At 39.8% G+C, this 14,512-nt stretch overlaps 1 protein-coding gene across 1 annotated transcript in view; it reads left to right on the top strand.

Moving 5' to 3' along the window:
- Positions 1–14,512, top strand: part of LOC124006072 (glutamate receptor ionotropic, kainate 3-like) — a 133,782-nt gene that overhangs the window by 59,680 nt on the left and 59,590 nt on the right. The window contains exons 2-4 of the mRNA XM_046315827.1: positions 11,095–11,268; positions 11,690–11,947; positions 12,266–12,447. Coding sequence (XP_046171783.1) covers positions 11,095–11,268; positions 11,690–11,947; positions 12,266–12,447 — 614 coding nt within the window. The remainder of the gene's footprint in view (positions 1–11,094; positions 11,269–11,689; positions 11,948–12,265; positions 12,448–14,512) is intronic.

Below are 14,512 nucleotides of genomic sequence, written 5' to 3'. Positions count from 1 at the left end.
GCAGTGGCTCGTGGGTCTGCATACCCAGATCTAATTTCCTACTATTCTACACATTTCGTAGGGTGGTTTGCAGTTTTTTTTATGTGAGAAATGATGATCAATGGGCCCCACCCCAGTCGGTAATTTGACCATGCTGACCGGTAGACTAATTCATCAATCTAAAAAATCAATTAAATTTTTTTTGGCGGACTAGAGACTCAGAACTAGAACATGGTATAGCATACACTACAGTTGAGAATCAATGGGAAAGTAATTCTGCTTTGAAAGTTGTTAAACTTGTCACCCCACTTTTGAGGAAAAGGCCTTTGAATGTTTTGGTACACCTTTTGGAGAGCTCTACATTGTCTACACCCACTCAACATCGTTCACACCCTCTTAAGCCTTAGCCCCACCTATCTGAGGCCATGTGCTAAACAGAGTGAGTAAGGTAGTGTACTAAACAACTAAGGATTTCAAGAATAAAGCTGGTTTATACAATGTCTATCGATATGTCTGTAGACAGTTGTCGCAGTGACATCATGAACATTCTATTGTCGTCCGACATCAAAATTGTCATTGTCGTTATGAAAAATTATAAACACAAAAACAACAGGCTGCATGACATCAGCAGCATGGTTGTCATAAATAGCATAACTGGTGAATTTTAACACCTATAAACCCATCCGTTCAAAAGCAAAATGTAGTATTTGTCAATATAGCAAACCAGGCAATGAAAAGCACACTTCTAAACAATGTTCATTTTTAGCTTGTTAGCTGGCTAACCAGTTCTAATAATGACCATATCATATAGCTGACAATGTCTTACCTTTATTCATTATTACAGGAAAATACATTCACAATAAACTCACAAGATCATTATTTACAAGTTAAGCAATGTGCTGAAGGACCTGTCTCCTTGCCTTTGGAAAAAGCCTAGGGTGATATTCATTACTGTAAACATTTGTACGTTTCTTGTTGGACGAGTGCAACAGGGAGGTACTATCTTGTAAAGTTCCAATTTCAGTAACAAATCATTTCTGTATAACAATTAAGTACCGCACTTTGATAGTTTTCAATTCAAATGGTCAACAATAAACATAAATAACTTCTTAGCAAAAGGCAATTTCTCAAGCAATCATTTTTCAGGGACTGTCTGGGAGTGGAGGGGAAAATTGGCAGAATAGTTTGGATCCCTATTTCTGTTGGTCTATTAAATCATTTACCACATTGTGATCTCCCCAGGCAGGCCAAAACTCCCAAACTTTTCAAACGGCTCTCAAACTAAAACTGGGTTCCCCAAGTGGCGGGTTGTTTTCTGAGCCTGTTGCACATAAAATACTTTTAAAAAAGCAATCAGCTCCAAGTGATTTTAACTTAAGAAATCTGTTCTCAAGTAATTCCCATGCATAATAGAGAGACTTGTGATCGTATTTAAATGTAAGCAAGGTTTGAAGTGATTATGTTTTAGTCAAACTTATCCGTTTGGGCTTCTTGTGGTCAATTTGCAGTCTACAAATTATTTGTAATTGTGTTCCGGCCCACCGACCATCCTCTCCAGAAATAAAATTGTCCCGTGGCTAAATCTAGTTGATGATCCATGCACTAAGAGGTTGTTATCGTAATTTTCACAATTTCACAGTGTTATTCCAGCCTCATAGTGTGGAAATATATATAAAACACAGTCAAATCTGGTTTTTGACTGCTCTGGGCTGCTCTCTTTAAAATTTTCTTCAGTCCAGTTCCTACTGAGAGAACGACCCTCATCCTCATAATTCGGACCGAGGTGCCCTATGCAAAGCCGAGTGCAGGCTCCTGACCTTGACAGATTATCCGGTGTGGATGTTTGAGAACGATAATGAGATCAAAACACAGCCACGCTAAGCTGGGAAAGAGAGGGAGGGAGAAAGTGAGAGAGGGTGGCGAGAGAGGAGGAGAAGAGAAGGAGAAGAGGGAGTAAGCGATAGCTGCGATAAATTGCAGAAGCCGAACCACTTGAGCATAAAATTAGATTTTACAAATGTGCCTATGACGGAGGAGATATCACAACATTATAAGGTTACAAGAGTATTACTATCAGTTAGTGTTGGGCCAGTAACTTAAAGGTTGCTGGTTCAAATACCTGAGCCAAAATTGTGAAAAATCTGTCGATGTGCCCTTAACCCTCATTTTCTCCAGGTGTGCCGTAGTACTATGGCTGACATTCTAAAACAACATGTTTCACTGCACCTATCTGGTGTATGTGACAATAAAACCAATTTTTTAAAACATTTTTTAAAATCAAATAAATAAGCATGTCTCTCGGCTTTGATAGAGTTAGGTGTATATTCAATGTAGACCGAGTCAAAAAAAGGTGGTCTATCTTAATTAAAACCCCTTTTCTCATTATGGACTTTATATGGGGCCAAATTAAATGTATTATGATATAAGATGCTTTGCTTTGTAAACCTGTCCCCCATTACAAAGCATTCATTTGAGTGCTGTTACAGAATCAGGGTACAGACAGTGAAGACAGTGAGAAGTTAAACAATATTTCATCTCATGGGTGAACATGATATTTGGCCAAATTTGCAACAGGAGTCACATCAGTCCCTTTATGGTCATTCCAATACAAAGACAAATTACTTTCCCTATATTCCTGGGAGAGGTGTATCGTTGTCATCTAGGTAGGAATCCTATTGATTTCTGTACTCCTATCAGTATCCTTTTCATGACAGATGTAATATTGAAAGTCTTCCACTTCACTAGGTGTAATGCATTACATTAACCAGCCTATTAAATCAGTACTGTGTCTGTGGGCCTCAACCACAGTCAACTGGTATCATATGGTCAAGTAATTGTTTTAAGACGCACGTATGATATGCATTTCCACATTTTGTGGAGGTGGTTCGGGGAATTGAAGTTGTGTGCTGAGTATTTTTTGTTTTTAGACCTGAAGACTTGTGTTATATAGGTCCCAGAGCTAACACCTAGACTTTAGCTCAGTGGTTTGATATAAGGTCATTTACATTATCAACTTAGGCAGATGACTATACAAATGTTGAACAACTCTGTAATTCCAACAGATGGATAGATGTGAGCAGGAATATTTGTTTGTTATGGTATTAGTGGTTCTGAGGGGTAGTTAATGCATCATTAAACCATTAAAACATTAGTGAAGATTGAGTGCTTGCATTCGGATGATGAATGGGTACAGCTGACAAAAACAGAATAGCGACTGTACAATCAATTTAAAAATGAACTCTCATTTGGATAAGAAGATCAAATGTACAAAGCGTGATGCTTAAACAATGTATTCCGTGAATTGGAAATCAATGCAAGCTGTAACGGCTTTCTTTAGGTGAAGTAGAGGCGGACCAAAATGCAGCGTGATGGTTATTCATGTTCTTTAATGAAGGAACTATACATTCGATAACTAACAAAAATAACAAACGTGAGAAAACCTAAAACAGTCCCATCTGGTGCAAACACAAAGACAGGAACACTCACCCACAAACACACAGTGAAACCCAGGCTACCTAAATATGGTTCTCAATCAGAGACAATGACTAACACCTGCCTCTGATTGAGAACCATATCAGGCCAGACATAGAAATAGACAAACAAGACATCCAACATAGAATGCCCACTCAGATCACACCCTGACCAACCAAAACATAGAAACATACAAAGCAAACTATGGTCAGGGTGTGACACAAGCTTTCTGATGCTTCAGCTCTCTAAACAGCACATGAGTTGCACTTTCTTCTCAGATCCCGTTACTGCCACCAAATGTCATAGCCTATACCTGGCTATTGAGAGAGTTGGTGTGTGTTACATGTCATTAAAGAGGAACATATTACAGCTCAAATCTGTTCTATTATCCAAACCTACAGTTTTTTGCAGGTGCTTTGTGACGGTCATTGTTTGCTTGCATCTTTTCTCTCATTGTATCGCAAAGTGCTTTCACAGAGTGAGGGAGCAGGGACGCTATTCACAGGCAGATTGGGAATCCTACCAGAGAAAAAAAGTACAAAGGAGCTACAGTCAGAAATTCAATGGGCTAGCATACCTTTATCCAAGAGCAAAATAATATTGTGCTATTGTTTAGCCTTGGCATGGTTCTGTCTGGCAGTATGGTGAATGCGAATCAGCACAATGTGTGGTAGGCTATATTGGAAGGAGTGTTTATAGAGAAACCAGTACAGTGTGGACCTGCTATTTCCTCTCCCAATTTTACTCCAAGCAGATTTTCTTTGCTCTAGCCAAGCTACTAATTAGATCTACAGTAACCAACAAACAGGTTTAAGACCACAGCGTTGTTATTTCTATTAGTCTATCACAGTGCCATCCGATTTGTCACCAAAGCCCCATGTACTACCCACCACTGCGACCTCTCGTTGGCTGGCCCTCGCTTCATACTAGTCGCCAAACCCACTGGCTCCAGGTCATCTACAAGACCCTGCTAGGTAAAGTCCTCCCTTTTCTCAGCTCACTGGTCGCCATAGCAGCACCCACCTGTAGCACGCGCTCCAGCAGGTATATTTCACTGGTTACCCCCAAAACCAATTCTTCCTTTGGCCGCCTCTCCTTCCAGTTCTCTGCTGCCAATGACTGGAACGAACTACAAAAATCTCTGAAACTGCAAACACTTATCTCCCTCACTAGCTTTAAGCACCAGCTGTCAGAGCAGCTCACATATTACTGCACCTGTACATAGCCCATCTATAATTTAGCCCAAACAACTACCTCTCCCCCTACTGTATTTATTTATTTATTTTGCTCCTTTGCACCCCATTATTTCTCTCTACTTTGCAATTTCTTGCACTGCAAATCTACCATTCCAGTGTTTTACTTGCTATATTGTATTTACTTCGCCACCATGGCCTTTGTTTTTGCCTTTACCTCACCTCATTTGCTCACATTGTATATAGACTTATTTTTCTACCGTATTATTGACTCTGTTTGTTTTACTCCATGTGTAACTCTGTGTTGTTGTATGTCGAACTGCTTTGCTTTATCTTGGTCAGGGTCGCAATTGTAAATGAGAACTTGTTCTCAACTTGCCTACCTGGTTAAATAAAGGTAAAATAAAATAAAATAACATTTATGTGATATATACAGAGGATTAAGATGAGCATTTCTCTGAATGTTCCCATCTAATTTTTCATTGTGATTTGGTAAAAATCAGACATACTCAGATGGAATCCTCAGGACTAGGGTTGCAAAATTCTGGGAAAAGTCAATAAAATCTGTGAAATCCTGGTTAGACGGGTCTACATTTCCTACTTATTCCTTCCTGATTCTGGGAATCCCCCAACCAGGATTTTGGGAAAGTTTGTGAATTTTGGTTAAGAGAGACAAGAGACAAGAACTGGATGGATAATTCAAACACAAATGTCAATTGTACAAAACAAGTCAATTATAGTCTTAAGTGGAATAAAACAACAATGTTATTATGTTTACCCCTCACCCCAACAGGTATCAGAATTATACATAAACCAGGTCAACAGTGTTACTGTTTTTTGCCTCGGAAGCAAAAGTGGACACAACTAGAATGGACCTGTGTTTGCTATAATTGATGCAGTGTTGTGGTGTGAAATGTTATTTTAGGGTCTGACCTTGTGTCTAGTGCTTTGTTTTATTGAATTTCATGGTATTGCACACATACGCCTCACCAAGGAGTTCAGGACACGTACTATGGCTTTACATTATGCAAGGTTATGTAATGTCAAACTGTTCTTTATAAGGTCATAGTTTAGGCTCGTGCTTTTTCGCACACACAGCTGTTCATTTGTTTTATTTAGAGTGAACTATTGTAGCTTTTAAATGCAGCTGATTTCCCAAAATGTTCATGAGAGACAAATTATGAAAATAGGGAGCTGCAATTAGATGCCTGTTATTTAGCATCAGGCTACAACCTAAGAGATGAATTAAGGGCCTTTGTGAGGCAGACTAAGAAGACTCAATATGTTAATCTGAAGCCCATTGACTGAGGTTCACAAGAACAAATTCCAAATCTAAAGTTGCATCTCAATTTGTGTTTGCCCTCAGTCATAAAATGCATTACATTGTTAACCGGGAGTGCTTATTTTCTGTCGTTCAAAAATAACATGCCCCTTTGTTTATTAGTGTGGATATTGTGGTATCAAAACTGAGCTGCTTATTCCTCATTATTTGATGCGTCTGGAAATTCCTAACACATTAAAGCCTAGGCATTGTGCTTATGGCAGGATTGTGAAAAAGGATGATGCAAATTATCCCTGGATTTCTTCCCAAGGAGCAGGTCTCCCTATTTATTACATTTGTAAAAGTGCTTTCGAGCAATGCACATTTTATCCTCTTAACAGTCAAATTACTATATACTCCAGCAATTACTTAATGTAGTAATCACATCCCCTTGGAATCAAAGGGGTTTCACAGTCATAAATAGTGTATGATGTCCATATGAGGACAGCCTCAAAGTTACTTGACTCTGAGGCTGTCCTGTGGTAGCGTAATGGGCTTGGTTTCTTCCATTTCCACTGCAAATACAGTACCTTCAGAAAGTATTCACACCCCTTGACTTTTTCCACATTTTGATGTTACTGCCTGAATTTTAAATTGATTAAATTGAGATACTGTGTCGCTGATTTACACGCAATACCCCATAATGTCAAAGTGGAATTATGTTTTTCAAAATTGTACAACCGAATTACAAATTCAAAGCTGAATTGTCTTGAGTCAATATGTATTCCATCCTTTTGTTATGGCAAACCTAAATAAGTTCAGGAGTAAAAATGTGCTTATTGATATGTTGCATGGACTCACTCTGTGTGCAATAATAATGTTTAGCATGATTTTAAAATTACTACCCCATCTCTGTACCTAACACATACAAGTCCCTCAGTCAAACAGTGAATTTCAAGCACAGATTCAACCACAAAGACCAGGGCATCTATTAGCAGATGGGGGAAAAATATATTGAATATTCATTTGAGCATGACAAAGTTATTAATTACACTTTGAATGGTGTATTAATAGACACTGTCATGACAAAAATACAGGCACCCTTCCTGACTCAGTTACCGGAGAGGAAGGAAACCAATGGTGATTTTAAAAGAGTTACAGAGTTCAATGGCTGTGATAGGAGGTTACTGAGAATGGATAAACGACATTGTAGATACTCCACAATACTAACATAAATACAGAGTGAAATGAAGGAAGCCTGTACAGAATAATAATCCAAAATATGAATCCTGTTTGCAATAGAAATTAACTTTCTCCTCAATTTAAACCGTTATGTTTGGGGCAAATCCAACACAACACATCAGGTACCACCCTTCATATTTTCAAGCATGGTGGTGGCTGCATCATGTTATGGGTATCCTTGTCATCAGCAACGACCAGGGATTTTTTAAAATAATAAAAATAAACGGATTAGAGCTAAGCACAGGCAAAATCCTAGAGCAAAACTTGCTTCAGTCTGCTTTACAACAGACAATGGGAGACAAATTCCTACTTTTCAGCAGGACAATTGCATAAAAAACAAGGCCAAATATACACTGGAGTTGCTTACCAAGAATGTTCCTGAGTGGCCTAGTTACAGTTTTGAAAATGTATTGCAAGACTAGAAAATGGCTTTCTAGCAATGATCAACAACTAACTCAACAGAGCTTGAATAATTTTTTAAATATTAATGGGCAAATATTTTTCAATACAGGTGTGCAAAGCTCTTAGAGACTTACCCAGAAAGACTCACAGCTGTTATCCAGAAAGACTCACAGCTGTTATCACTGCCAAAGGGTCCTGGACTTCCTGACGGGCCACCCCCAGGTGGTGAGGGTAGGTAAGATCTCCACCCCGCTGACCAGCAACACTGGGGCCCCACAAGGCTGCGTTCTCAGCCCTCCCTTGTACTCCCTGTTCACCCATGACTGCGCGGTCATGCACGCCTACAACTCAATCATCAAGTTTGCAGATGACACTACAGTGGTAGGCTTGATTTCCAACAACGACGAGACGGCCTACAGGGAGGAGGTGAGGGCCCTCGGAGTGTGGTGTCAGGAAAATAACCTCACACTCAATGTCAACAAAACAAAGGAGATGATTGTGGACTTCAGTTAACAGCAGAAGGAGCAGCCTTCTATCCCATAGGCCATGGGATAGAAGGCCATAGGCCATAAAGATCATCAAGGGCAACAACCACCCGAGCCACTGCCTGTTCACCCCGCTATCATCCAGAAGGCGAGGTCAGTACAGGTGCATCAAAGCGGGGACCGAGAGACTGAAAAACCCAAGGCCATCAGACTGTTAAACAGCCATTACTAACATTGAGTGGCTGCTGCCAACATGCTGACTCATCTCTAGCCACGTTAATAATGAAAAATGTATGTAATAAATGTATCACTAGCCACTTTAAATAACGCCACTTTAATAATGTTTACATATCCTACATTACTCATCTCATATGTATATAATGTACTCTATAGCATCTACTGCATCTTGCCTATGGCGTTCGGCCATCGCTCATCCATATTTTTATGTACATATTCTTATTCATTCCTTTACACTTGTGTGTGTATAAGGTAATGTTGTGAAATTGTTAGGTTAGATTACTTGTTAGATATTACTGCATGGACGGAACTAGAAGCAAAAGCATTTTGCTACACTTGCATTAACATCTGCTAACCATGTGTATGTGACAAATACAACGTGCTTTGATTTGAGGTTATTCTAACATTTATTCATCCAGGGTGTTGAATACTTATCTAATCATGATATAGTAGTGGTTTATTTTCCAATAATATTGATTTTGTTTTCCCACTTTGTAACGCAACAATGTGAAAAACAACAAGGGGTGTGACTACTTTCTGAAGGCACTGTAGCAGCCGAGGTCTGTGATTCCGTTGACCACTGGCAGTGGCTTGTTGGGAGGTATCAGTAGACCACAGGTGCTGATTCTCCAGGGAAAACACTGAGATATTGATGGGAAGGTGTATCAATCAGAGCCAAGTTTTTGGTCAGTTTTTGTTCTGCCTTATTTTGAGACATTTGAAGTCAGAAGTTGACATACACTCAGGTTTGACTAATTAAAACTCATTTTTCAACCACTCCACAAATTTCCTGTTAACAAACTATAGTTTTGGCAAGTCGGTTAGGACATCTACACAATGACACAAGTCATTTTTCCCACAATTGTTTAAAGACAGATTATTTCACTTATAATTCCCTGTATCACAATTCCAGTGGGTCAGAAGCTTCTGATAGGCTAATTGACATAATTTGAGTCAATTGGAGGTGTACCTGTGGATATATTTCAAGGCCTACCTTCAAACTCAGTGCCTCTTTGCTTGACATAATGGGAAAATCAGAAGAAATCAGCCAAGACCTCAGAAAAAAAATTGTCGACCTCCGCAAATCCGGTTCATCCTTGGGAGCAATTTCCAAATGGCTGAAGGTGCCATGTTCATCTGTACAAACAATAGTATGGAAGTATAAACACCATGGGACCACGGAGCCATCATACCGCTCAGGGAGGAGATGCGTTCTGTATCCTAGAGATGAATGTACTTTGGTGCAAATAAATCCCAGAACAACATCAAAGGACCTTGTGAAGATTCTGGAGGAAACGGGTACAAAAGTATCTATATCCACAGTAAATCGAGTCCTATATCGACATAACCTGAAAGGCTGCTCAGCAAGGAAGATGCCATTGCTCCAAAACCGCCATTAAAAAAGCCAAACTATGGTTTGCAACTGCATATGGGGACATAGATCGTACTTTTTGGAGAAATGATCTGGTCTGATGAAACAAAAATAGAACTGTTTGGCCATAATGGCAATCGTTATGTTTGGAGAAAAAGGGGGATGCTTGCAAGCCGACGAACACCATCCCAACCCTGAAGCACTGGGGATGGCAGCATCATGTTGTGGGGGTGCTTTGCTGCAGGAGGGACTGGTGCACTTCACAAAATAGATGGCATCACGAGGTTGGAAAATTATGTGGATATATTGAAGCAACATCTCAGGACATCAGTTAAAGCTTGGTCGCAAATGAGTCTTCCAAATGGACAATGACCCCAAGAGAACTTACAAAGTTGTGGCAAAATGGCTTAAGGACAACAAAGTCAAGGTATTAGAGTGGCAATCACAAAGCCCTGACCGCAATCCTACAGAAAATGTGTGGGCAGAACTGAAAAAGTGCGTGCGAGCAAAGAGGCCTACAAAGCTGACTCAGTTACACCAGCTCTGTCAGGAGGATTGGGCCAAAATTCACTTATTGGGGAAACTTGTGGAAGGCTACCTGAAACATTTAACACAAGTTAAACAATTTAAAGGCAATACTACCAAATACTAATTGAGTGCATGTAAACTTCTGACCAACTTGTAATGTGATGAAAGAACTAAAAGCTGAATTAAATCATTTCTACTATTATTCTGACATTTCACATTCTTAAAATAAAGTGGTGATCCTAACTGACCAAAGACAGGGCATTTTTTACTAGGATTAAATGTCAGAAATTGTGAAAAACTGAATTTAAATGTATTTGGCTGAGGTGTATGTAAACTTCCAACTTCAACTGTACATGCACACTCATGTTGTTATGTTTAGAGATGTACTCTAATTGGCGTTCTTAAATAAAAAGAAGAAAAAGTTGATCGTATTTAGTTTGATCATTTTTTTACACATAAACTTATGCTCTTCATATCTAACTGATACAATATGGCAATACCAAGGGCCCTAAATACAACATGCTCAATTTAGTGATAGTAATAGTGAATTAATTCAACATTTTCTATTATACCTGAGTTGTCTAGTACCTACTGATCCACCTTTGTTTTAAAGTGAACTAAAAGGACAATGGAGTAGAGAAGAAGCTGAGCTCCTGTTCTTTTGGAGCCATTTCCAATCTCCTCACTCTCTTCCATTACTGCAGCAGATATCAAAGCTGCTGTTGGTATTCACAGCATTCCCTGAAATGGAGTGTGGCTTTCTGTCTGTTTACAGAGCAAATCTAATGTCGGCTCTAATGTACACAATCTAGTCCACTGCCAGTGTTTAGTGCAAAACCCCTTAATAATTTTGGCAGTAGTTTCAGACAACTGTGTTCCAGACCAGTTGGCCTTGAGCTAATGTGACTGTCTCCTCTTTCTCAGGGGGGATTTTCGAACAAACAGAGGGACCAGTGCCGCTCGTCAGCCCAGAGGAGCTTGCCTTTAAATTTGCAGTGAACAACATCAACAGAAACAGGACTTTATTGCCCAACACGACGTTAACATACGACATACAGAGGATTAATATCTACGACAGTTTTGAAGCGTCGAGAAAAGGTGAGTGACATGCACTTCGTTTGCCCAGGGATTACGGCCAATGGCCACGCTGTGGAATGGATGGAAGCAAGGCCATTGGATGACAGCAGACCATAACAAATCAACCTAAAGGTTTATTACAGATCTTTATGGCAAGGGGTTTCATTAGTTTAACTCATAGTGCATTATTATATACTTGGCTGTTTTTTATTTTTTTGGTATTTTGTTTGATGTTAGTTCATTAACTGCACTCTGAAACCAGGATTTATTCTAGTAGACATATAAGTCTACAACCATTTTTTTTGTCGTGACAAAATTATCCATATAGATTTTTCGTTGTTGATAATTCACCAAATACATTTTTCATCTCACTTGTTGAACGTCATGATATGATATGGTGTCTTTCCTAGAGTTAACTCTCTCTCTGTTCTTGCCATTCTAGCCTGTGACCAACTGTCTTTAGGTGTCGTGGCAATATTTGGGCCGTCACATAGCTCGTCCTCAAACGCCGTCCAGTCCATCTGCAATGCGTTGGAAGTGCCACACATCCAGGTGCGATGGAAACATCACCCTATGGACAACAGGGACACATTTTACGCCAACCTGTACCCGGATTACTCTTCTCTCAGCTACGGCATCTTGGATTTGGTGCAGTTCCTGAAGTGGAAAACAGCCACAGTCGTATACGATGACAGTACAGGTGGGAGTATGATGTTTTCTAACTAATGGGGGGTGAGTTTCTCGAAAGCTTCGTACTACTGAGATCAGCTTAAGTCCAATCGTAGCGATATAAAGCTTTCCGGAAACTTAGGATTTGTAATACTCTACAGTATATACTTTTGAATGGTGATACTTTTGTCTGATAAATGTGATATGTGTAACATCAACCACCAAACAACTAAATGACACTTTACAAGAAGCAAAATATTAATTTAGTTAATTGTTCTTGATATGTGTGTGTTGACAGTTGAATGGTGTTGTGCGTGGCTGTTAGCTTTCTGATGTTTGTTTCCTAAAGGTCTTATTAGACTACAGGAACTGATAATGGCCCCCTCCAGGTATAACATCAGGCTAAAAATTCGCCAGCTCCCTCTTGACGGTGAGGACACCAGGCCTCTCCTCAAGGAGATGAAGAGAGGACGGGAGTTTCGCATTATTTTCGATTGCAGCCACGAAATGGCTGCACAGATCCTAAAGCAGGTGAGAGCCTCACTGGCACTGTTCAGAGCTGACATAATTTAACTGATCGAAGCTGTAGACAATATTAAATTCATATTCCGCGTTGACATACACTCTGGAATTGGGCTTATTATAAAGCGGTAATGAATTGTCTTAGGGAAAAATGGTTCTGCTTTTTTGGAGGACGGTATTGTAAGTGTCAGAATTGAGTTATGTAAATCTGTTTTTCAAAGTAAATATGATGTGTTTTTCTGTGCTTATTTTGGTTGCCATGATATGTATTGCCTTTTACACCACAGATGAAATGCTGTTATTTGATGCTCTAACTCAGACACCAGGAACACTTTGTTGATTTTAATATTGATATTGAAGCCCATACTGTGGTTTCTGATGAAAATTGCTGAACTTGGCTCATGTCTCTTCCACTGTAATCTGCATACAGTGGTTACAGATGCATATCAGACCAATAAACTGCAAAAATAGACCATCACAGATTTACAGCATGTGGTGAGGAGACATGTCTTCTTGAGGCAATGTATGGCTTTCTAAGAACGCAATACAAATGCATTTTGACATAAGTAGTTCCGTTTACATTTGATTTTGTAAAAATGTGTTGATGGTTGAAACAAAATAATATATTCAAAAGATTGCTGGCCTTATGCGTCATACCCCTTCTGTTAGATATGACTCTTCTGAGGACGAAGAGATATTCAGCAACTCTTAGTAGGATAATGGAGGTTGCATCAAAAATGTATCTTGTATTTATAAAGTCCTCTTTAAAAATAGACATGTATAACACTAATCCAATACATCTGCAGTACCCTACGTTTGAACTTTGATATGGAGTTTGCTGATAGTCCCTGGCCTCCCCACAATGCCCTGCTCTCTAGCTGTCTGTCTGCACTCCCCTCGTCAGTTCATATCCCCCCTCCAGGTGTAGAGAAAATAAATGGAAAACATGGCAGGACCAGACCTTCTGTCTGGACCTGTCCCAGAGCTATATCCCAGGTGTCTCTTAAAAAGCGCTGACCCCTTTAGCGACGGTTCCATCCTGGTAGTTCTTTTTGTCACGTTTCTTTAAGTGGCTCGGCCACCGGGGGAAAGAGAGACAGATGGAGGCCAATGAAATGAGGTTGATGAGGATGTAGTAGAGTCAGGTGAGGGACCCAAAACACACAGATTTTAATGTGACTTTGAAATTGCAGGTTATATACAGTGGGGCTAAAAGGTATTTAGTCAGCCACCAATTGTGCAAGTTCTCCCACTTAAAAATATGAGAGAGGCCTGTAAATTTCATCATAGGTACACTTAAACTATGACAGACAAAATGAGAAAACATAAATCCAGAAAATCACATTGTAGGATTTTTTATGAATTTGCAAATTATGGTGGAAAATAAATATTTGGTCACCTACAAACAAGCAAGATTTCTGGCTCTCACAGACCTGTAACTTCTTCTTTAAGAGGCTCCTCTGTCCTGCACTCGTTACCTGTATTAATGGCACCGGTTTGAACTTGTTATCAGTATAAAAGACACCTGTCCACAACCTCAAACAGTCACACTCCAAACTCCACTATGGCCAAGACCAAAGAGCTGTCAAAGAACACCAGAAACAAAATTGTAGACCTGCACCAGGCTGGGAAGACTGAATCTGCAATAGGTAAGCAGATTGGTTTGATGAAATCAACTGTGGGAGCAATTATTAGGAAATGGAAGACATACAAGACCACTGATAATCTCCCTCGATCTGGGGCTCCACACAAGATCTCACCCCGTGGGGTCAAAATGATCACAAGAACGGTGAGCAAAAATCCCAGAACCACACAGGGGGACCTAGTGAATGACCTGAAGAGAGCTGGGACCAAAATAACAAAGCCTACCATCAGCAAGGGCATTGAAGATGAAATGTGGCTGGGTCTTTCAGCATGACAATGATCCCAAACACACAGCCCGGGCAACGAAGGAGTGGCTTCGTAAGAAGCATTTCAAGGTCCTGGAGTGACCTAACCAGTCTCCACATCTCAACCCCATAGAAAATATACCAAAATACCACAGAAAACGTTTGACCTCTGTCATTGCCAACAA

Source organism: Oncorhynchus gorbuscha, linkage group LG19 (genome assembly GCF_021184085.1).
Source record: "Oncorhynchus gorbuscha isolate QuinsamMale2020 ecotype Even-year linkage group LG19, OgorEven_v1.0, whole genome shotgun sequence".
NCBI lineage: Eukaryota > Metazoa > Chordata > Actinopteri > Salmoniformes > Salmonidae > Oncorhynchus > Oncorhynchus gorbuscha.
The sequence above is the reverse complement of the archived record's forward strand: the minus strand, read 5'-3'. Positions and strand labels throughout refer to the sequence as shown.